Here is a 24353-nt window from a genome sequence, read left to right as displayed (position 1 = left end):
CCGTTTTATAAATACCTGTCTGCTATCGATTCTTTCTCGGCCGAGTCCGAATGCACACACACCTCACTCTCTCGATGTTCTACAAAGTTATATCGGAATCCTCGGCACGAAATCAAAACCGGAAAATTAAAGTTTGTCGTACTAGCAAAATTTAAAAAATCCTTTTTGGGTAGGTAATCGAAATCGATTTTTTTACAATGATCTTGTAGTTTACGCCTTTGGGAAGATCCCTGCAAAATTTTGGGTTGCAACACGTTATATTTTCAAAGTTAGCAACTATTGAAGCGAAGTTCGAACTTCAAAGTCGTTTTTCTCGAAACAATCTCTTCATGCCTGATCGATAAAATTCATTACAGAAAAAGTACTGGACCGATCAACTTAAAATTTTAACCGTACATCAAGAAAGAGTTCTATTATCGTCCAACCTAGTATCAAAAGGATGGGTCGAGCGAAATTCTTCTGACGTAAAAAACTCGAGTAATAATTGACACGGTTGAGACTAAAAGAACTTGAATGAATGCTACTAAGCTCTAATAAATCAATCTGTTTTTCACTGGCATCTTTCACAGCATTGTTCCCCAATTAATTCCCCACAATTCCCAACAGATTCGTTCACGGGTTCGACGGGTGCCAACGAGTCACGGTAGAAAATTGCAGTTTCAATGCGAAATAACGGAGCGGAACAGAGATTCCTGTGCTCTTCAGAGACACCGAGTTTTTCTCTGGAGTCGTTCTCGCGCTTATGAAAAATAAAAGCCCGCGAACATACCTATCCTCGGTTCTCCATTTTTTCCCCTGTAGTTTTCTAATTAAAAGAGGGCTGACAACGACGAACCCGGCGATTCGCGGAAGTTTGACGAGCGGTTACGCTGGAAATTTCATTGAAAACCCTGGTTATGAAACGAGCAGATTTTTGTTTATTTGTATCGTTGCAGCGAGTGGAACTGCTGGAAGAATGCGTTCGAGAATTGCGATGAAAACATGTGCATTCGGATTATCAATTTGAGAGCTCATGATATGAAAAACATTTCAAATAAATTTCTTTAATAATTCGTCGTGGATGCATCTTTACAATCTCAATGATCGTTAAATTAAATGTTGGAATTTATAAATTGTTAGTAGGTGAATTCATGGTAAATTCAGTTTGTTTGACTCTCGAACACCTATATAAATGAACATTGTATCAATGCTGTCTGCGACATGAAACCCTCAACATTTATCTGTTTCTTAGATCGACGTCTGTTATTTTCTGGAGCGATCCTCACTTCTGTCGTATCTGTCAATTAGTAAAGACGTGCCTCACAACGTGTCTTCTTATATATTTAATAATAGAATAAATTCTATTTCATATTTGATCGTGAGTGATTTATTATATACCCATATTCCAATATTAAAAATATTAGAAGCCGTCGTTTTAACGGGTCCTCGCGTTTCCCGGAGATATTTTCCGCGCGCTAATGAAAATATTATCTTTTATTTGACCGTTCCGATTGGCTCTATTTCCACAGAGAACGGTTTCGCTAGCGGTTACAGCTCGGTGAAAGAAGGGTCGCGAAGGACTTCGGCATAGGCTATCCGTGATACATAGCTCGGATTCGATGTTTGTGCACCGGGAACGACTCTCCGCGTAGAGTGTTTGTGTTTCGCAGCTGGTGCCGCTTATAATTCTCGCATTTAAAGAGGGAAACGAGCGAACGGGAAACCGACTGATATACATACTCTCCATCTCCGAGATTAACCAATACTTCGATCCATTTCATTGGACCGCTTTGTTGATATGCATTTATGTATTTACGACAAAAATGCATAACAGAGCGATCGAATAAAATTTTCGAAAGACGTATCGATACTTTGCATTCGCTACCGAAAATTCGCGAGAGGCAAGGCGTTGGTGAACTAAAGCGAGAAGGGAAATACGAGGCAGTCGATATCGCGGGGTTCTTCGTTCGATGGAAAATTCATATCGGTCCGCTTTCTGTTTAACGATTCCATCTCAGCCGATGGGCCCCGGTTCACTTATTCATGGGTTGCAGTTCTCTCACGGTGCACATTTCTCTCGCGCTTCTCGCGGCCAGCAGCCGAAGGAGACATGCATAATTTCGAGGTGAATTCGCATTCTCTCTCCCTCTCTCTCTCTCTCTCTCTCTCTCTCTGTTTCTTCCTCGCGTGCGTGCGCGTGCGTAAGCGCAGCTAAGTGCACTCGCGTTCTGCATAATGCACGAGACAGGGAACAGAGCGAGGAAACTAGGGAGATGAGTCGAGTCGAGACACTCTCCTCTCTCTGTGTCACGTGCCCGCGCCGAGGCACACGTGTGTGCAGCTGCAGCATGCACCGGCACGTGCACGTGCAGCGGAAAGTCTTCGCATAAATACCGTTCCTCGTTCGCTGCTTCGCAAAAATTGCGAACACCCTCTCTTTGCCCATTCGAGTGCTCGAAATGGACGCGCGAGTGCACTGCGCTGCAAGTGCAGTGGCCGAACAAATCATTGCATCCTAGACCCATTACCATACCACCGACCATGGATTTATGACTTTTAAAAATTTGCAAAGAATGCTAGAATATCAAATTCGATGGAATTTAGCACAATTTTTATTTATTTCAGAAAATGAGATTTCATTTGATTCCACTTTCTTCGAATTCGTCTAGAAAACTTGCAAATTGCACAAAGATTCACAGTCTACTCATTACCGAAAACTATACTTCCGTAGAATTCCCTCCACGCGCTTGGGAAAAACGTTCGCATACTTTTTGAATCCGCTGTGTACACAAGAAGGTGTAAAATACTAGGAAAATTAAATTTCATTCCCCCGTTTACGCGGTACCATGACGCATGACGCACGGCGCGGCGCGCAGCGTCCTAATTATTAACTACGGCCAGTTATTCGACAGGAGTGAGAGGTCGGGGGTGTCAGAGGCAGGAACTGGGCGCAAAGCCGAGAATAAAATAGCAGATTCGAGCGATGGAGATCGCCGTGGGGGCCCGTGATAAACCAGCATCGCGTATTAATGACAAAGGTACAGCTTCACTCTCTCTCCCATCTCTCTATTTCTCTTTCCCTCTGACTGTGGAAGTTTGCGCGGCCGACTATCCGGCCAGAAGTTTGCTTTCATCGACCGCAGCGCAGGCTAGCAAGCGCTTCCGAACGCAACTACTACCCTGTTCCGCTACTGCCGTTAGGGGATCAAGGGTTGCGCGGGGGTGGCCGAGGAATTATCGTTGGTACGTTCGGAAAGCTTGCCCCCGTGTAATTGGCTTCGATACACTCTCCTCGGATTTCCCTGAGAGCAAACATCGACTGCAATTCACGCGCACCTCGGCTATCCGACTCACTTCGATATCTCTGTGTGTACGTTGGAACTGCGTACTTTTAGTTAATAATACACAGGCCACGCGATTCGCATGATCGACGCGGCGGTTGCTGGTTTCTGGATTTTTCCGTTTCGAACTTCCACGATCCTCTCGAAAAATGCAACTGCGCCAAACGCAACGAAACAATCGAGAACTCACCGGGGGAAACAGTTAACGCGAACTCGACGATGGATTTATCGTAGCCTCGCATAAATTTCTCGTTATCGAGAAACCCCGAGGCGTGATGAGAAGAGAGGAGAGGAGAGGAGGTTTAGAAAGAAAAGGAGAAAAAGAGAGGAAGCAATAAAAGAACCGGCAGAGACTCGAAACGGCGAATACACACGGAGGAATCGCGGGCTAGAGCGAGACGGAGAAACACGCGGCGGGAGACAAATGAAAAATAGAGGAGAAAGGCGAAGAGACTCTTCCGGTTGATTATTTAAATGGCTCCGGCACCGAGCGAAAAAACAGCTCGTAAAGAGTGAAGCAAGGGGTTCGGCTTGTGGGGTTGGGGCTGAGCTACTCGATTGAGGAAACGGTTTATTTTCTTTATCGGTGACCGAGGAGGAAGAGCACTCCGCAGTCGTATACAACGACAGGGTGGTGGAGCAGCGATAATCGCTCGAGAAATTCTAGGGGTGATTTCTCGCGATGCGTTGGATCAATTATCTTGGGAGAAAGTGATCGAAAAAATTCTTTGGGTATATACATATGTATAATATTACGATAAAAATGTTTAAAGATGCGCACATACAGATTCTTTTTAATAAAAGTAACAACTTTAATTAGTACTGTAAAATAATCACTGTTGGATCGTCACTCTCGATCGTTCGACGAAGAAAGACAATGATGCCGAGTAGTATGGGGTCGTGATAGTGTTCCGAACGAGACGGTATCGGACAAAACAGGTCTGGGTTAGGTCAGCCGAGGATTCTCAATCGCCCAACACCGTTCTCGCTCCACTTAGGTTCACAGGTAGTCGGCCAGTTTCTGAGATCAGCCTGTAAACATGAAAGGCTCGTGGATCGAGTTCGTTTCCCTCGTTCGACCAACGAAAACTCGCGTGAACTCGGTCGAACACGATATGGGTGAAGGCTGCGAGGAGTTGGAACACTATGATGGCGTGTTCGTGGAAAAAAAGAATTGATCACCTCGCGACGCGTACATCAAAATCATGCTCCACTGACTTTTTCATCTTCGATCACGGCATTCGACGAGTTCAACTGCAGTATCGATAATCTAGATCGGTGTACAGAAAAGGTTTTTTCGAAAATTCAGAATCGGTTAAGCGGAAAAATATGATTTTCCCCGACGATCCAGTTCAGGATCGTTAATCGCAAGACGTAACGAGACGCCCGGAGCGTTTTCGCAACGCGATTCCTTCCCCTAAGCGTGTGCCACCTGTAAAATTGCTCGCCTAACTGGAACGCGGAGACCGGCATGTCAGCCGGGAATCGAGTAGGAAATTCGGTTCTTAGCAAGGGAAATCGAATTTTTCCTGGGGGGAAATTCAATTTGAAAGGAGCAGTCTTTTTTAAATAGCGTCGATCGCCAGGGAAAATTGAGCGGCGCGCAGTTGGCGCAAATCAAGATTTAAACAACTCGGAATGACCGTATATGCCCGTAATATTCTCAACAAACTGTCCGAACAATGATCCTCGAATTCTTGCAATTAATAGCCGATATACATGGTCCGTATAATTCATTCAAATATAATAATTGTAATTTGTGATCCGAATACAACAATAATACAATTGTGTGTCCAAGATTTATCTAGAACAATTAAATTTCAGTTCTTGCCTGGTTTGCAACGTTCGGGTTTTCAGCGAGGTTTTGCAGATTTTTGAAGATTTTCGGTGGCCGAGGCAAAACTGATTTTTCGCGTTGGATCGGACAATGGCCTCGCTCCTACATTTTTCGCGGTGGATCGGACAATGGCCTCGCTCCTACATTTTCCGCGGATTATTCGCGGTGTCGGTGGTCCGGCCGACTATCGGTGCTCCAATTTCCACGGGACCACTGAAATATTTGCGCGGGATCCATTAGGCTCGGTGTCTTTTTAATGAAACGATCGGGCCCGTGATTTAATTCAGCCGGCGAGACGCGAGAGATAACCAGAAATAGAAAGAGAGAGAGAGGGGGGAGAGGGTGGATAGAAGTTCTCTCTAGAATCTAGACTGAAAATCCGAGCGAGGAAATACAGGTCGCGTGTAATCGAGCAGATCTCAGCCCGGTTTCGCTGCGAACAACTTTTCTAAACAAAACTTTCGCCGATAAATCGTGGCTGGCGAAGAATCTGCGGTGATTCGCACGCGGGGGATATCTCGTGGAAGATTTAACCCCTTGAGGGGTTACACACCCGTAAACACACACAAAACTACGGTGGATCAAATTCTTTTTTAGGATGAGAAGAAATTGTTGCTGCAACCCAATAGTTTCGTGACGCGCCCCAGGGTTAAACGCAAACAATTTCGCGGAAGTGGTGAATTTACCGTTGGAATACTTTCTGTGGCCACTGTACGAACATCGAGATAGACCAGTAGCGGCGGTGGGTTTTGCTTGTCGAGGATAAGTGAAGGTTTTTACGACGCGATAAAACAGAAGCCTGCCCCTTCTGCGCGGGAAAATCAACCGCGTCCGACGTTTTCCCCGCGTGCAATGCGGATAAAAGACGACGGTGCCCGATGAAACATCGGAGATTCGTCAAAGAGATTTCCCGCGATACTTTCCAACAAGCGCGGATTCCCGCGAACGCCACTCCCTCTAATCTCGCTTGTAACTCGCCTCCATTCGAGGGAAGAAAACTTCTCTCTCCGGACCAATACGGTGGAGCCTTTGATCGCTACTCTTTGCCCAAAGCAACAGAATGTTTACCGTACGCAACCGGGGATCGGTTGCAACTTGTAACAGCTGCTGGTGCAATACTCGCCTCGACGCAAACTGGATATAAGAACCGGGTTCTTTCGCAATTTTCCGTGCAAGATCGCTGGTTTATTACCCCTCCTGCGATGTTACTAGGTTCTTTCATATTAAATTAAAGAGCGTTTCGATCAAGAAATACTACAATCTACTTACAGCGCAGTCTCCAGATCAGGGAATTCACCCGAATCGAGGGAAAACAGTTACCACCCCCTCTCTGCCAGTAGCGGATTAGTCGCGTCACGCGTGACATTGTGAAGCCTGGGGGAATAACGCTGTAGAAGTAGAAGGGGAAGGTAGCACGAAAGAGTGGTTGGTGGGGAAAGGAAGCGTTCGAAGGGTTCCATTGAAATTATCCAACTCGATCGAATTTGTTTCGCGTCGATTAATCCCGACGACGACGGAGCTTTATCGATCAACTTTGAACGGTGTTCTCCGTTAATGTGACCCACGAGAAAGAGCAAAACAAAGAGAAAGAGCAAAGGAATATCGAAAAAAGTTCGCATCCAGTGGTCCGGATTTGTTCTCCGAGCGGTCTCGGCTCCTAAAACGTTTCGATCCAACGAGTTCAAAGTTCATTCGAGACCATTAAAAGTCCTCATCGGCTCTTCTAATTAACCTTACCGGGGGCCGGGGGTGATATTGTACAGAATATAAAAGTATGCATCGTCTCCCAGGAAATCCGGGACAGCGAGGCTGATTTTCTAATCTTTTTTACATCGGCCCTTCGACTGATCGAAAGTCGTTGATGCAGTGTATGTAGGTACGTAGCGTCGGTACAGTGACTCTGGAAAGTGTTCGAACGCCGAGCCGTTTCTCAATCAGACTAACTTTTTTAAAATAGAGCCGAACGACTTGACTTTCTCAGGAGCATTCTTCTAATTGCTGAAAAAACGTCAAGTCGTTCGGTCCAATTTGAAAAAAATTATTCCGATTTAAAAAGAGCGCTCGAATACTTTCGTGGACCACTGTATACACACTTCGGTTCACGGCGCGGCGCAACTTCGCCGGCCGTAATTGGATTTCTTTACGGGTCAATATCACGCATCTGTTTAAACCAGAAATTGAAGGAAATTAGGACTCCGCCGTCGATCGAACGCGTAATCTTGATCACGCTCCGGCGAATTTCCACTCTTTTTCCTGCTCGCTTTTAAAACAGCGATTCGAGCAAACCGAACGTTCCGTTCGACGATTTTAACTGTTGACATTCTGAATCACCGTTTTCCATTCGTTAAAACGTCGATACAGGGCTGTTAGTCCAGTCGCCAGATACTTTTAATAGGAAACTATTCCGAACTTAATGAAATTTTGTCACGTCATTTAGGGGTACTCTGGGGTGTCGAATCTCAGTTTTCGACCTCGAGGACCCTGTGCTAACTTGGGGAGGGGGAAAAACAACGATTTTTATTACCTTGTTTTGGTTTTTCACCTATTACTCAAAAACTGTGGGTCCTATGAACTTTTGTCTTCCATTTTTGGAAAGAGCATTAAATTTCCTTCAAATTTCACTCGTCAATCTTTTTTTTGACCAAATAGGCACCGAGAGACAGGCGTTCAAAATTAGGAAATTAAGTGGCAACTGACGAATATAGGGAAAGACAGAGCAAATTACACTGTCCAACAACAAAAATGTTTCCGTATAACTGTTGGGTGTGTCTTATACAGTTTTTAGCGCTGATTCCGAATCTGGCCTTAATTTTTCTCCTACACGCACAGTTTTTGAGAAATTTGAGTTTGAAAAAAAACACGTTTTTCGACTTTGAACAGATATTATGATGTCATTATAAAAGATATTGTATTATTCTTTACAGCAAAAGATTCTCTAGACTTTCCCGAATCCAGTGATGTTCAATAATAATACATTATGATTGTTTAAACATGTTTAAACAAACATTAAAGACGGCATCACTTTTGTACACATTTTTGAGGATATTTTTCAATTTCTAAAAAAAAATAAGGGTCTAAGGGTCCAGCGGAAAATCGAATTGCACCACGCAATAGAGCAGACTTTTATCTTGAGAAACCACTCTTTCAACTTTCCAACGTCGACTTTTTTTCGAGATAAAAAGAAAAATCTATTTTATTTTATTTTCTATTTTGTAAGCATCAGACATGGATTCTTACTGTTCACCTACCCAATCTACATTTACTACTCTTTGAGATTACGGATTAATGGGAAAATATAAAGTCAAAAAATATAAAATAGCATCAAAAAATACGTTTGACTAGTGAAATTTGAAGGAAATTTAATGCTCTTTCCAAAAATGGAAAACAAAAGTTCATAGGACCCACAGTTTTTGAGTAATAGGCGAAAAACCAAAACAAGGTAATAAAAATCGTGGTTTTTTTCCCCTCCCCAAGTTAGCACAGGGTCCTGGAGGTCGAAAACTGAGATTCGACACCCCAGAGTACCCCTAAACGACGTGTCAACATTTCATTAAGTTCGGAATACTTTCCAAATAGACGCCTTTTTTCGACCTGCCGACTGGACTATGTTGATCGATCATGAAAGTTTTACTATTCTCGTCTACAATTATCCAGTCAGCGTACAATTTCAAGGAAATAGAAATCCTCTGCTACATACATAGGAAAGACGGCGGTGGCCAAGTTTGTGTACATATAGAAACCTGCTAGACCCACGTCAGTCTTCCGCAGTTTTTAGCTTTTATTGTAGCGCGCGGCTCGCTGTCAAGCAGCACGCTCCATAATTTCGTGACACGGGTCGCGTTACCCGGATGACAGCCGGTGGTTCTCGAATAACCATACATTACCCGGAGTCACAACGTTTTATAAAAACGTTCAGAGTGTCTGCTGCCATTAATTTCTCGCCTGTCGTTCCGTTTATTAGATAGCAGACAGGGTATACGGAAATAAAATAATGACGAGTTCTTAATTTGATAGATTCGATAGTGTTTGGATTGTGGAGGGGATGCTTTTGAAGGACAGTGGGGAAACATTCGAAGGGCGTTTGAAACTTTTTACGCAGGCGCCATAGCCGATGAGAGAGAGAGAGTGAAACGAGGGTGGAATTCGCCGATAACCGAACGAGGGAACGAGGGCTAAGGATGGAAGACAAGTGGACGGTGGAATAACGAGTGGCAGATCCGCACGTTTCGAGCGGAATGAAACGGAATGAAACGGAATGAAACGGAGCGGAGTCGCGTTTAAAGCTCTCGCCGAAAGGAGTCTAGTGGCTGCGAAGAGCCTGTTTCCGTGCTGGTTGCTTGCTTGCTTGCTTGCTTGCTTTGCAAGAACAGCCACTACCGACGCCTGTCGGTAACGACCTCGAGCCGAGCCGACAAGGCCCTCAAACTGTTTGACGAACTTCACGCGTCCAAACGCATTCGAACGAGTCCAAACGCCGGCGCTTGCGAGCTTTTCCTCCATACTTAGTTAGACATGTTACTGCCCCAGGTCATTCAGAAAGTAATTTCGTTTCGCGTGTAGATATTAACCTTATTTTAAATCGCAAAATCGGGCTATATCTTGACAGCTGACATTTCGGAGATCATTTCCTGCCTTGCAGTGCTTTATACCACTTGAAGCATTTTTTGTCAACTCGTCAAATATGCAAAATTAAAGTACGCATTTCCATCACCTTTTGAAAGAAAAAGTTGTGTGCTATTTACGGAGAGGATGGTGCCATCCTATTACATTTTTTCAACATTCTCTATGCGGTGGAAATTTCATTTCAAATAACTCGAGTAACAAACAGACATTCCTACGAGCGCAAAGAATCATAGGACAAAATGGTATAAAGCTTATTCCAAATAGCAAAAGATTCAAGAAAACGAAATGACTTTCCGAACGACCTAATAATTATAACGAACGAAGAAAATTTTTACATTGCCCAATGATTGACAGTATTCCGTAACAGCTGAATTTCGTGACTCCTTGACAGAGGCGGATCTAACGGTACGCGGACTAAGCGGTCGCGGGGGGCCCCGGATACCAAGGGGCCCCGAGCTCTTAAAATATCTTAACTTAAAGATTTTGGAAATGACCAAAAAGGTTCAAAAAACCCTCCATAAAATAATCGAAAAAATCTAATATAAATAATAAATACATATTGTAAATATGTGTATTTACAATATAAATATAAATTATTTCATAAATAATTTCAGAGAAGAATTTGAAAAAGTTGAAAAAGAGGCAACTGATTTTTGAGGGCTATCATTTAATGTAGAAAAAGGACAAACTCGCAGACATAAAAAAAGAAAAATGTTTTCTTATGAAAACAAAGAAGTCGGATATGAATTTACAATAAGAGAACATTTTATAGTCAATTCATTTTATGTTGTATGTGATAACATCAAGGCAGAACTATCTCGAAGAATTCAAGCGTATGAAGTTGTTGTAGAGCCTTTTCGAATATTTTTTTATTTGAATTTATCAAAAGAAGAAAAAACGATCGCGATGAATAAGTTGAAGGATATTTACAAAAATGATATTGATGTTTACACTATTGAAGATGAATGTGACCATTTTTTAATGTTTCTGGAAGAAAACGAGGAGAGCATAAAAACCACACCAGACATCAATCGAGCAGCCAAAGAAATGTCTTGCACATTTCCGAATGTTGAATTATTATTGAAATTTTTTTTAACAATTCCGTTATCTAATGCGTCAGGAGAAAGATTGTTTTCTGTTTTAAAGCGTGTAAAATATTATTTAAGGAGCACTATGGCAGAAGAAAGGCTAAATACTTAATATGGCTATTCTGTATATGGAGCAGAAAATTTTAAGCCGCATTGATACTGCCAAAATAATTCATGAATTTGCAAGAAACGAAGCAAGGCGGAAATTCATACAAAATAAAAAATGTATATATGTTTTTTAATAAATTTATTTAATGTCTTATGGTATGGAATTTCTGATTACTTTTCTTTTTTGTTTATAACTTAATGACAGTTTTCTTGAAACTTTTTGTTGGGGAGGGGGCCCGAAATTTTGACCGCTTAGGGCCCCCAGTTGCCTTGGTCCGCCACTGCTCCTTGAAGAAGCATAAGACGCTCGAGCGATCCTTTTAAAAGCGTTCTATTATCGCGAGTTCGACGGAGCCGTTTCGCCTAATTGTCACGATTCGCGAACAGTTTCGCAGGCATGGTGCGCCTCGCATCTCGCATCGCGTCAACCGCAAGCTGCGCCGCGTGCTATTCAGCTTCCGGCCCAGCACACACGCAACAATTACCCCGACACACACTGCTACACACCCACTCTCCAACCCCTATGTAACCCCCATAGAACCAGGGTTTTACAGCGAACAATCCACCGATTGTGTCTCTATACCGCGTCTCGCGGAGAATGCGTCGTTTAATTAGACTGTCGTCGTCGGCGTCGTCGTTATTGTCGGGCACGTCGCGTCGGATACGTCGACCTCCTGTTAGTACGAAGCAAGTTTCGAAACCTGCGACTTTCGAACCTGCCCAAAGTTAGGCTACCACCGAGCGAAGTTGGATACATCGATTTTCAATTTCGCGCCCGATTGAAATTTCAGCGTTCCGCGAACGCGAGACTCGTCGAGGCTTCATGATAAATCGACTGTCTAAAGTGACTACCAATCGTTGCGGTTTGTTATTAGTAGTCTGCGGAAAATTTTCAAAAAAATGCTACAACATAAAATTTGTCAGAATTTAGAACGATTTTCACTTGTTTTGGACCTAAAAGTGTAATCGCTGGACTTTCTTTATGCATTTATGGCTTCAAAAATGTTCAAAAAATACACGAAAATAAAATTACACAGAATTTACAAAGACTACTACCACTGAAAGTAACATTTCACATGATTTCACTTCCTCAAAAATTGCCTACAAAAATTGAAAATTTATTACCAATGAAAATAGGATTTTATTTGGTACCAAAAATTGTAAATTGCATAAAGATCCTCGATCTACTTATTAGCGTGGGTGAAACAAATTGGGATGCATTTGAGAAACATTAGGCTAACATGTAAGAAACCTTTTAAGGTTACAGATTTGCCAAAGCAAAAGCGTTTGTATCTCGTCGACGGGTGTGGGTACGTACCAGGATCGTCAGAAGAAAACACTGGTTCCCCAACCCCTGGCAGACAGTAGAAAAAAGAAAATGCAGCTGAGACTGGATTAATCGAGGGACGGGGCCGTGGGTTTTCAAAGGGTAAAGAGAGCCACGGGTAGAATTGAAACAACGTGGTGGCTGTGACGCGGGTGTATACGTGGTGTGTTCGGACGGTAACCGGTACATATGTACGACACAATTAAGCCCCGTCGTGTATGGTACACGGTGGATGGATGGATGGGATGAGATGCTGCAGGATGGAATGGCACCAGAGGGAAAGGGAGAGAGATATAGATGGCCAAGGAGAGACATAGAGAGAGAGAAAGAGAGAGAGAGGGAGAGAGACTTACCTCGAATGCAGGGCGCAGCCACGCTGCACTGTGGGGTAACTAGAGGACACCGGCGGAGGCGGAGCGCAATAAGCCGGTGGCGGCGGTGGATCATGTCTGTGGAGATGGTTATGCCGGTGGCTGTGGGAATAGCTCAGGGAACCTCGTAGACTCCCGGGCAGCTGGCGATGCGGCGTCGACTGGTCGCTGGAACCACCAAAATTAAATTCTTTTCATATTTTCTCTCTACAAGCCGGGAGAGCCTCGACGGGCAGATTCTCGTGTAACAGGTCCAAAAAATCAAAAACATTTTTTACTACATAACTCGAAGCCACGACATTTCGAAAATATATTCGCAAAGCCTAAAAAGCTTGAGTCTAGAACATGAAGATTTTACAACTCGTAAAATTTTCCTGTAAACCTAAATGATTCTATCGTAAGGTACGATCTTCCAGCTTTAATTCGAGCCGTCGGAAATACTGAAATTCTGTCGGGAACATGTTTTAAAGTCGGGTCGAAGTAAATCCTTAAAATAAAGTGTATAGAATATTCTATTCGTTCGAACAAATATAAGTTCATAAATTATCGATCGCGTCGAGCGTGTCACGAGAATGTCAATCGGGCTATGATGATTTTCATATATGATATCTGTGATATCGATTTAAAGAATAGCTTTCAGAGAAATCGCTCATCAAAAAGGCGCCTTCCAAATTTTCATTACAAATATAAATCTTGAAAATCGTAATCTGCTGCTTTTTCTTCGCAACTGCGATCAATAGGCGACCAACCAAAAGGCAATTACCATCCGAATCGATAAAATATACATATCCATACAAATCCGAACCTTTCTCTCAATAAATATACATACATATAAAAAAAAAACAAAATTCTACGGAGTCGGCAAGGCAGTTCTCTCGAAATTTTCGAATGCTTGGAAATTCAATTGCCGACCATTGAACATGAAACCTTCTGCATCGTGGCTTACCTTTCAGAGGTAAGGTAGGAACCTGTTGGACGATTCACGGTAAAATTACCATGACACGGTACAGAAGAGCGAAACGCACACCCGCCAAATTCAAAAATATATGGTATATCGTAGACTGCGAACGTTCTTCAAAAACAAAAAGAACTATACATATATTTGAAACATTTCTAAATACGCTCGAAAGTATCGATTATTTTAAATACCAGCAGCAGATCTTATCACCCACGACAGCTTTCATCGCCGATAACGTCTTATCCAAGTTGATAATATTGTAGCTATCGTTGCCATAAAAAGAATATGAGCTCACAAAATTAAAAAAAGGAAAACAATTGTATTAGCTTGAGATTGTCGGCGACAATGATAAGTCGTCGATGATTACGCGATTCGATTAAAATGTATAGATTAGAAAAAACTTATTGTTAGTTTAGAATGGTGGAGAAACAGATTCCGAAGTTTGCGGAAGCCGCGGTTAGATATTCATTTGATCGTTCGCATCGATCTCGCAGCTGCTAAATAATTACTCACGAAAGAACTCTCGTCGCATCCGGTGACGGCACAGTAACCCACCTGGACGCTCGAATTCCCACGAACCGGTGTTGCAGATAACAAGCCGACACTTGAACAGACCTTTAAGTCCCCCGATAAAAATACAACACCAAATAAATTATCTCGCTCGGAGAAAACCAGTTTCGATTTCCCATGTTCCACATTTAAATTCAATCGAACGCGCGCGGTTCTTCCACAAAAAAATCAACGCAGAAATATTTGTTGCGCCACATAGAAACTTGGTTGATCAATATTTAAAAACGGCGGAGATAACGATATATGTGCCACATTACTATGTACATATAAATTGTGTTTAAACAAATGTGGATATTCTTTCGTTCGTAGGTGCAGACTGTTCGACTATCACCTTGGCAACCAATGTGCCAACGTTTCGATTTCTATCCTTTTCGAATACTTCACGGTCCCGTGCGCAGAGTACGTCCAGCACCGTGACGTCCGACCAATTTCAAGTACGCGTTACGCGTTATCCGGATCTCGATTTCGCGGCTATTGTTGCGCGCGTAATTAAAACTTCGCGCCGCTATACATTGTGTGCGCCAACGAATGCTAAAAATTCCAATTCTCTTCTGGAGCCTCACAAGACAAGTGCAATTTACCGAAATCTCCACATGGCACATACGTATGTATATCAATACGATACAGTACTTGTTGCCTTCCACATCAACGCAAGAAAACGAACAATCGGAGCAACCAAAGTGTCCCAAGGTTAGTGTTGTATAAAGCTCGAGTCTTCGAAGCTCCAGCGCTCAGTCTTAAAGACTAAGTTTCTATAGAAGAACTCTTTAAGACTGAGCTCTGGAGCTTCGAAAACTCGAGCTTTATACAACACTACCTTGGGCCAAGGTAGTCCCAAGGTTACGGTCCCTATAAACAGCTTGAACGTCGTTAACTTCCCGCTAAACGCCATATTAAACAGTTGAACGTGGTTAAACGAAGAAAAACAGAAAAGCCAAGTAACGTGTTGGCAGACGGCTAGTTTCGTGCGGCGATATAATTCCACCGAGCAAACGATTTTATCTAGAGTCTACGAGAAAACCGGTGTGAGACCGGAAGTGTCGAAAGGGCTGACTCCTATATGCTATACTGTGTGTACGTATGTATAGGAGCCTCCTTCGCAACGGTTGCATTCTTATCTAATAACCAAACACTAACGCCGTTGGTATCTCCTCGGAACCTGATAAAAAAGAGGTTAATGGACAACCGGGGGCCCTTGTAAGGGTCTCAAAATGTGGTCGTGCATGTTTAATCTTCTACAACTAGACTGATCATTCGTATGAATCTACAAAACATCATATTTCAACAAATTTTTTGTTACGGGCCCGAATAAGAAAGTTGTGAAAAGCAACTTTTTCTACATTATTTTTGTCGTAATTTTTTCGTAGGAACGCTTGAAATCAATTTGGGGTGAATGTGATCATCGAAAGGATTAATTTGGGGGCTGGATCTGTGAAGAAAACAGGTTACAGGTTCGTTAACGGTGCAATCGGCTGACAAACAGTTATCGGTACAATTAGACGATAACGCGAAAGGATTAGAGGAAACAGCATCTGGCCAAGATTTTGCACGGCCCCGTGCAGAAAGCAGGGTGCCAAATGGTTTCACTTAGGACGACGTAATTACCGAAGTCGATCCTAGCCCCCCACTCTCCCTCTCTCTCGCTCTTCTTGTATGCGATGTCGGCTGCAACGTCGCGGAAACTAGATCCTCGGCAAATAAATTACACGAGCTTAACCCCTGGATCCTGAAGGAGACGCTCAAAGAGCCAGGGTTTCAATTAAGAAGAAAATATGCGCGCGAAATACATCAGAGTGAAATATCACCGTGACGTATCGCCGGAAGGCGATCATTTTCATTAGAGAGGGGGGAAAAGAGTGTATACAGCGGCGGATAATTTGCGATCTGCAATAACGTTGTTTGTTTCGTGTTCCGACGACCAATAAGCGACGCGTTAGATTGGAACGTGTTCGACAATGAACGCATTTAAAATTTTCTTTCATTCGCATCGAGATTCGAGACAGAAGGGGCGCGGACTTTTTCAACATTTTTGTCTCGCTTTTGAACGTACCCGAAGCAAATAGCGACAGATGATTGAATTGCTCACAGGTCGTTGATTCTCCGGCATCTTCCCCCGGAGAAACTTTACTTTGAATTGGATCTTTGATCGTGCTGGAGCGTTCGAAATGAAACTGGGCAAAACGCGAACGAGAGAGAGGGAAAATTAACACGGAAAATCGAGGAACATCGGGGATCGTGGAAAGATCGTTTGCGTCGTGATTAATTAGCGATTGAATAGAGTATCGATAAAAGGAGAGGGACAACCATAGTCTGCGATAATAACGCTCGTTAATTTGGAACTGGAACTTCTCTTGCTGCCCTCGCTTTCAGCTACGAATGCCATTTAGACCCGTGTTCTTCATTTTAAAACTTCCTGTTGAAAATTCTACTTTCGTAAGTTCTAAACCATACGGACTATGTATAAACTTTACAAACTAGATGTGTGGTCATTGGAGAAGGAAATTGAGGAAATTTAGAATGACACAGCAGTTCTAATTATTGCAACCGTAAAATAAATCCTAGTGCAAGGAGTTAATGACTCTCGAGACGATTGCTTAATGTGTAACTCGATTAACCGTCCCCTAATATTTCCCGATAATCACGGCCGCATAATAATCACAGTCGCGCATTAATTGCGCAAACGGGGCTACACACGCGCGCGGCGTGTCACCACTTTTGCAAACTCGCGAAGGATTCTGTGAAAGCCGAGCTTCCGGTCGCACGATCCTGCCTAACGAGGAAAGAGGAACAACGAGAAAGGAGACGATGGGGGCGATATGAAGATAACGACGACGAGCACCGACTCTCAACGGCGCAAAAATCCAACTTTGTAATACGACTTTGCCAGGGGAGTATCATTAGGGCGACGCGTCGCGTTGAATTCCCTCCAGGACCCCAACCTAAGGAGGTAAATTCAAGCTCCAGAGGATTTCGAGGAGCTTCGCGTACAAGCCAGAATTCCAACCCACCTGGAAACATCTCGTAGAACTGTAGCACTGACGAAAAAACAGGCCGACTGGATCTAACGGCGATTATGCGAGTTGGAACGATACACTCCAGTTAATTCCTTAAATCTACAGACTATTTTCAGGAATTTTACGCCGATTAAAAATAAACGGCTCCGCTTCGCGAACAATGCTCATTAAAATAAATGAAATAATGTACACCGAAATTAGCAAGTTTCAGAGCATCTTACGGTTTCGTTCGCTGTATATGTACACGGTGCATGATGCACTTAAAATTCGTTGCGTGCCGTCTCGTTCCGCGTCGGAGAAACGAAACGCAAAAGGAACTTTCGACACGGCCGATTCGCCGATTCCAGCTGCCATAAGTGAACTTGGAACGTAGTTTCGCAACCGAGGGACAAGCTGCGAAATCGGTGAAGGAATCCGAAACGCGTTACCACGAAATTTTTACATAATCCGTAAACCTGCTCGTTCGTGAACGCGGTCACGCCGCGCTTTTCAGAGTGTCGAGAATGAGAGGAAAAAAAGACTTGTTTTCATTACGCCTTCCGTCCCTTTTCGTTGGCACATTTTTGCCGGGAAGTGCACGCAACCATTCGTGTAGGTTTAATTGACGAACCGACATAGTATTGCGGTTAATAAAAGGGGTTCGAGCTACGTAGATTTCGTTTAAAAAACAAAATTCAACTATAGGATTTTTATTCGTCGACGCGACGCGTAAAGGAACGTTTCTTCGTTTAATCGAAAGCATATTTTATATCGAAAAGATTAACGATTGCGAAAGAAATATGTTTGCGAGCGACGTGTTTGGCCCACTCTCTATCTGGAGCGTCCCGTTTTGGCGACTTGTTTTCAAGGTTCCACGGTTGCTATGGTTTTTCTGCGTGTTGCCCCGTGGAGGGTGCACTGGTTGTCCAAAATTCGTCGAAGCCGCAGCCAAGTTTAGACAAGGGACGGCGCGCTATACTTGACCTTAATGGCGTTCGTCCAATGCACAAACTTTGCGGTGGTCCCTCGACGCTCACACACCCCCGCCTTCTTCTCCTTCTTCTTCGTGTTCCCGATATCCGACAACTTTGCGAACCACGTCGCCAATAATAAGGACATCTTTTACGAGATTGAATCCTCTGAGATCTTCTTGTAGATATATGTGTTCGTACTGGTGTACGTATACGTCGGGCTTAGGTAATATCGGTGAACTGCGGATCCGCCCTCGTTAATCAAACTTCAAAGACAGCTCGTCGAAACTTTGTAACGGTTCATCGAAAGTGCTCCGGTTACGATTTATTACGCCTCCTGTGGCGATTAATTAACCGCTCTAGCCGAGCAATCGGACAATTTCTCTGCTCTCCGATTTATTCGTCAACCCTTCGCAGTCGGAGCTGTTTCATCTCGAAAATTACACATTTCTTTCTACCCAAAGTAATTCCATTCCATATCTCTTTTTTTCATTTTATGGATATAAAATTGGATGTGACACCTCTTTCGATACTTAAATGTTTATCAATTGATTAGATACTAATATTTTGAATAATGGTACAGCTATTTTTCCAGATGACTCGAGTGCCAAGGGTTAAATCGCAGAGTGTGTGTGGGAGACAACTCTTAATCTCTGGCGACGCTGCCCAGAGCGTCACGAAGATAGAGAAACTCGTCGAGAAATATCCTAGAAGGAGCTCTCTCTCGTTAGGATGCACGAAATGGCCGAACGCGAACGGATGCGTGACAATGTAAGCAACCGAAATTTCCATTTATCTCTCGGCGATGAGATGTATCTCTTGGCTCCGATAACCCGTTGAAAGGAGAACTGCACCGTGCAATTGTGCATCCCCTCGGCTAAAATGCTACACTCGGATTCGCGTGGAGCGTCGGCTGAGATTAATCCGGCACACGAATATCGTTTGCTGGTCTGACGAGGATCGTATCGAACACCGCAATCTCCCTAAGCCCGCCATAATCCTCGAGATCCAATCAGAACGACGACGGAATGCGATCTATCGCACCGGAAACGGATGCTGCGCAGTTTCTCAATTTCAACCTCGCAAAATTTCATCGATTGACACGAACAACTTTTACAAACGCTGCCAAGACGATCGTCAACGTTATCGGTAGATCTTCTGGATCTCCGTGAGGAATAAAAATTATTTTTCAAGAAGTATTGAAATCGTAAAAATATTAAAATAATTGTAGAATGTCTGCACATACTATACATATTGGCAACTTGTTAAAATGGCAGAATGAAACGTCTATCTGGCTCCTGTCTCTGGCAATCGATGCAAACAATTTTTATTTTGCCAACGATCGATTCAGACTGAAAGCCAGCAAGCCCCGCGAACCGGCGCGGCGATCCTAACTCAAAATAGGTGTTGACAGTGTCATCACCGATTGCTCATCACCGATATTTATCTTCCGTTATCGCAGTCCGTCAATAACGATGTAAGTTTGCGCAACGTCGAATTCGCTCGACGTTGTCCCGTGGAGAACGACGTGTTTTATTCGATAGAACCATCGAGCGATATTGTTTATGATACAGCAGAGATAACAACGCTGGCTCGTCCTCTTTTCCTTTTGATAAAAGCGACAGCTTTTTAATAATTTTCTACTTTCTAGGTGTTAATTGAATGATTGCGTTTTTTAAGTACCCTTTGATGGTTCACTCGAGGATTAATTTTCCTCTTTAATCATTTTCTCGCTTGCATGTTTGTCGGAAGAAATCCTCCAGTCGACCAAGCAAGGATAATCGGCGCTGAGAGTCAATTAAGGGATGCTAGGGTAATTAACTTTGCCGGAAACAAATGGCCGATGAACGAGACGCTGCGCCGTTATCTATCGGGCTCATCGTCGACTATCATAGCGACTCGTTAACGAGATCGCGCGCGTGGTTTTAATTTTTATAGGAACTCGCAAAAGGAAGAATCGATGGAGATGTACCGGCAAGTATGACGAGCGTTAGAGGACTATCGCTTCCTTTTCATCTCGGAACGAATGCGAACTTATCGGAATGGCGAGGAGGGACATTTTCGAGGAACCATTATTTTATTCCGACCTCGTTTGCGATTTGACGATTTTGATAGAGGGAGAAAATTTTTGTCGAAGAAACGATCCTCGTGGAACTCCGAATCATCCTCTAAACTCTAAAGCCGATCTCTCAACTGTAGTAGTCTAACCGTGGACAAGATGAAATTCCTTCCAGTTTCACGGAGGAATCTCGCGTAGCGGTATCATCGAACAACGTCATGGTCGTTTCTGTCGACGTCACCGTCGGGATCATTCGAAACAATTCCCATCGTATCCTCGACTGTAGTTACAATAATTTATTTCTTTTCGTGATCTCATTTTTCTTATAAACGCATAAAATCCGCAGTCTAATAATAAACGGTGGTTCTCGTGTTAAGGCATATTGTCTCGAAGCAGTGACACGCGACTCGATTTGCAAGCGTTATCAGAGGTTATCTGTGCGAAACCGAGGGGAAATAGAGTCGCGCGACCTCGTTTAAAAAATAAGAATAAAATATATTTCACCTAACAAAGAAACGGTGTTTGCGGTTTGCTTTTAGCTGTGAATTCTGAGCATATGCATGTATACGGTGGACCACGCTGGGGCGAGCAAGTGTATGACGTTTCCGGTCCGCGGCAGGGACCCCTCCGGAAAGTAACAGTCCACTCTTCGCACAGTACACATAGAGTATAGAGTATAGAGTATAGGGTATAGTATAGTACTTTCGATGTGTATTGCCACTATGTATGTATTGCCTTATTGCCCGGGCGTTCACTTCGTCACGTTCTCGGTCGCGTTTTCGATCGGTTCCCTGAACTACGATTCCAGGTATAGGTTTGTGCACAAGGGTCTCTCCGGTTGTACGACCATAATTTGCCGTATGCTGCTGCACCACTGTATGCAAAATACCCTCGAAATGCGCTAATTTTGTCGACTTACCACAAATCTAAATTTCTCGGTTTCGTTCCATTAACCCTTTGGACTCGAAGCAATTTTAATTCGAAAATCAACAAGTTTCCTCTCAACCTAAATCATTTTTATTGTCTATAATCTTTTCTATTGTACACACACACACACGCACACACACACACACACACGCGCGCGCGCGCGCGCGCACACACACAACAGCTAAGCTTTTTACAATTTATAGAATACAGGCGAATTTAATAATATTCAAACTGTTTTAAATTTAGGTTTTTCGGTTGTGTTTCGTATTAAAAAATCAAACGTTACGAAGTTTCGGGCACATTTATGTGTTCTCTGATAGCTGTACATTAACAAAACCAAAATAAAACTTTATTTCGATTTAAAGAAAATTATTAATATACATATTTATTAGACTCTGTTCACACAGAATTTTCGTCACCTGTCTGACTCGATATCGTAGGCGTAGGGCAAGGGGTTGCTGTCGCATACATCATACGCGAAAATACAAAATAAATGATAAGTTGACGAAAACAGCTGCAGGAAAATAGCAAAAAAACGAAGAGTAGGAAAAGTGAAAATACAGAAACCTCGACCGTCTCGCAGGTTAATGTTCACTGTGGGAACGAGTCGCTCTCATTGTCCTTCCTACCTGTCCAGCACGTTGTTGTTCTTGAAGCTGACCATTCCTGCGTAGACAGCCTCCCTCATAACGCACGTTAGCTCACTCGTCACGCACTGCACAATCACCACCGGCCTCGTCACGACGAGGCAACACGAACAAGAACAACAGGGGAACCGTAAGAAGACGAAGACGACGAAGCAGAAGAAGAAAAGGCAGGGAGAAGAAGAAGAAGAAACGAGCACCACAAAGGAACATCGTCCCGTCACGTGCACAACACCGACTCCAACTTAACCGGTAACATAGAACGTCCTCACGGGACCGGGTTTCCGGACCGACTGAAGGAAGCCACGCTTCGCGGCCGATCTACCCCCACCCCATGATCCTCCCCCACTACCAAGCTTAATTGCACCGTTCGACGAGGCCAGCTGACGCGTCGCGTCCCGTCGCGTCCTTTCGTTGTCATTGGTTGTCATTCCCGAGTCGTCTCCGATGACGGCCGATCGCGATCCGATGAATCGAACCCGGCAACCGAGACCGAGACACGTTGTCGAGGGTCACGTCCGATTCTAGACCACCCCTAGCACACGCTGCGACACGCGATGCTGCATTCAAACGCAGCCAAACATTCGTTATTTTCTTACGATTTTCAGGAAAGTCTGTATTATTATGTTTCTGAAATTGACGAGTCTCGATACCTTACCGAGAGAATGCACCGCTGTGCGACGCGACGCGACGTAACGGAGTACTTTAGAGGCCCCGAGCGACAGGAAGGAGACCCACTCGAACGGAAAACGGATATGCGTTTCGGTACACCGTTGGGAAAGGGTTTTTAAACCTTAAAGCGAGGCGAATTTATAGAAGAAATATTTGGGTAACTCTTGGCAGGTGCAGAGCTGGGTAAAATTTATAAGAGGAACGATCAGAGTCGTTGCAAAACATTTTTAGTTTGTATTTTGAAACTGCCGCGCGACTGAACAGTGTCAGATAACTGTCCAAGAGTTTAGTAATAATATTTGGGAGAATCGTGGTAGTCCCTACGTAATATGTAGTAGTTCAAACTGAAATACATAGTCACTCTCGACCCCAATCTCGATTGTCCACAGATAGCTCTAACGTGTTCTACAAGTTTGTCTATTGAATCGTTTAAAATTCAAGTGGGAATACACCCCAAATTTATAATCGAGGTGCAGAGACCTCGAAATAAGCCCTTTCCGTTGGAAATCTCGGAGACGCTAATAATAGAGTTTCAGGGAGTCGGAGACAGCGATTCTATTTGAGGCTGAGGACGGCTCCTCTCGCGGATAAAAAGGTCGACCATGATCGTTACACCCTGGATAAGAATCCTAGATGGAGATCCTAGCCTCGATCTCGAAGATTGGAGATTCCGTCGATTCAAAGGTGAGTCGTAAAAAAATGATTGTTACAGAGTAAAAAATAAAAAAATCAGCACTTGGTATCGCGTCGATACCAAGAGGAAAGTAGGAAACTGGGTCTATTAGACGCGCCTCCTGTATCTTTTTCCTTTCCGAGCATAATACACATGCCCCACTTCGCCGCATATAAATCACCGACGCGTCGCTTATTCCCTATTATTCGCTGATATCTCACGATCGGGATTGCCGTGCGAAAAAGATCGCGGAGATCGTAGAGATCGTAGAGATCTCTCGTGTGAACGATGCGATCGTTGCAAGTACGCTTCTTCGGCAGTGTACTCGCGTAGAAAATGTTGAAACACGGTTATACTCTTGGAACAGAATTTTATATTAAGGAAACTACCCGACGGAATTACATGAAATTTTAAGGACATCTTCAGATTAGTGTCTAACAATTGACAAAAACATTTTTGGCGCGGTTCGATTTTGTTCGACTGTCGGCTAATATGGTTGTTCCCGCTGGCGAAGGTGGCCAGGCAAACTACCGCAATTTCTGTCCCAGGGAAATTGTCGAAGCACCGGTAATGCGAGTTCAACGAGGTCCTAAGTTAATTTTCGGCTCGCCGCGCGCCGCGCCGCGCCGAGAGAGAGGGAGCAGGTCGAAGATGCGCTTCGCGGTGCAAAAACGCGAACTAAAATCATGACACTCCCATCTATGCATTAATTGTCGTGAGCTAAACAACTTTTTAGCTCTACTCTTCAGCCTAGAAACTGGCACGATTATTTCAGTTGAACGGAAACCTTTACTATTATTATAATATTTTTCAAACAATTAGTACGAGGGCTCAACTGTTTTTGACTGCTCGTTAGCTTAATTCTCGTCGGATTAAAAATGGTAATTCGCTCAAATACCCTCCGTTGAATGATAATCTTTAACGATATCGGTAATCGTTCGAATGAATACGCTGAAAATCGCGGATTGTTTGAAAATTCTCGTAGCCTCGGAACAAGAGTTAATTCACCGAGACGAAAAGCGTCGCGTTTCCTAATGCCTCGAAAAGAGAAGACTCGGTCTTAATTGCAAATGTTGTTGTTAACCGCGCGGCTAACAAAACGGCCCCATTCGACATTGTGCCGCGTGAAAAAGAAAAGTTTGTTCTCGTTCGGTCGACCCCGGGTGGCTTTTTATCGAAATAAATTAACGAGCGCGTGCACAGCGCATAGAG

The 24353-nt window shown here is 43.6% G+C and overlaps 1 protein-coding gene across 10 annotated transcripts in view; it reads right to left on the bottom strand.

Moving 5' to 3' along the window:
* The window catches only part of LOC143215670 (uncharacterized), a 174632-nt gene that overhangs the window by 116175 nt on the left and 34104 nt on the right, over positions 1 to 24353 (bottom strand). For 9 of the 10 annotated variants that reach the window (XR_013010417.1, XM_076438068.1, XM_076438023.1 and 6 more), the window contains exon 2: positions 12657 to 12842. Coding sequence is in view for 7 of the 10 variants with exons in the window: in XM_076438023.1 (XP_076294138.1) it covers positions 12657 to 12842 (186 nt within the window). In the remaining 3 variants the exon portion in view is untranslated. Of the gene's footprint in view, positions 1 to 12656; positions 12843 to 21781; positions 23390 to 24353 lie in introns of those variants that run through there. The other variant, XM_076438016.1, reaches the window with a different exon arrangement.

Source organism: Lasioglossum baleicum, chromosome 2 (assembly GCF_051020765.1).
Source record: "Lasioglossum baleicum chromosome 2, iyLasBale1, whole genome shotgun sequence".
In the NCBI taxonomy this organism is placed as follows: domain Eukaryota; kingdom Metazoa; phylum Arthropoda; class Insecta; order Hymenoptera; family Halictidae; genus Lasioglossum; species Lasioglossum baleicum.
The sequence above is the reverse complement of the archived record's forward strand: the minus strand, read 5'-3'. Positions and strand labels throughout refer to the sequence as shown.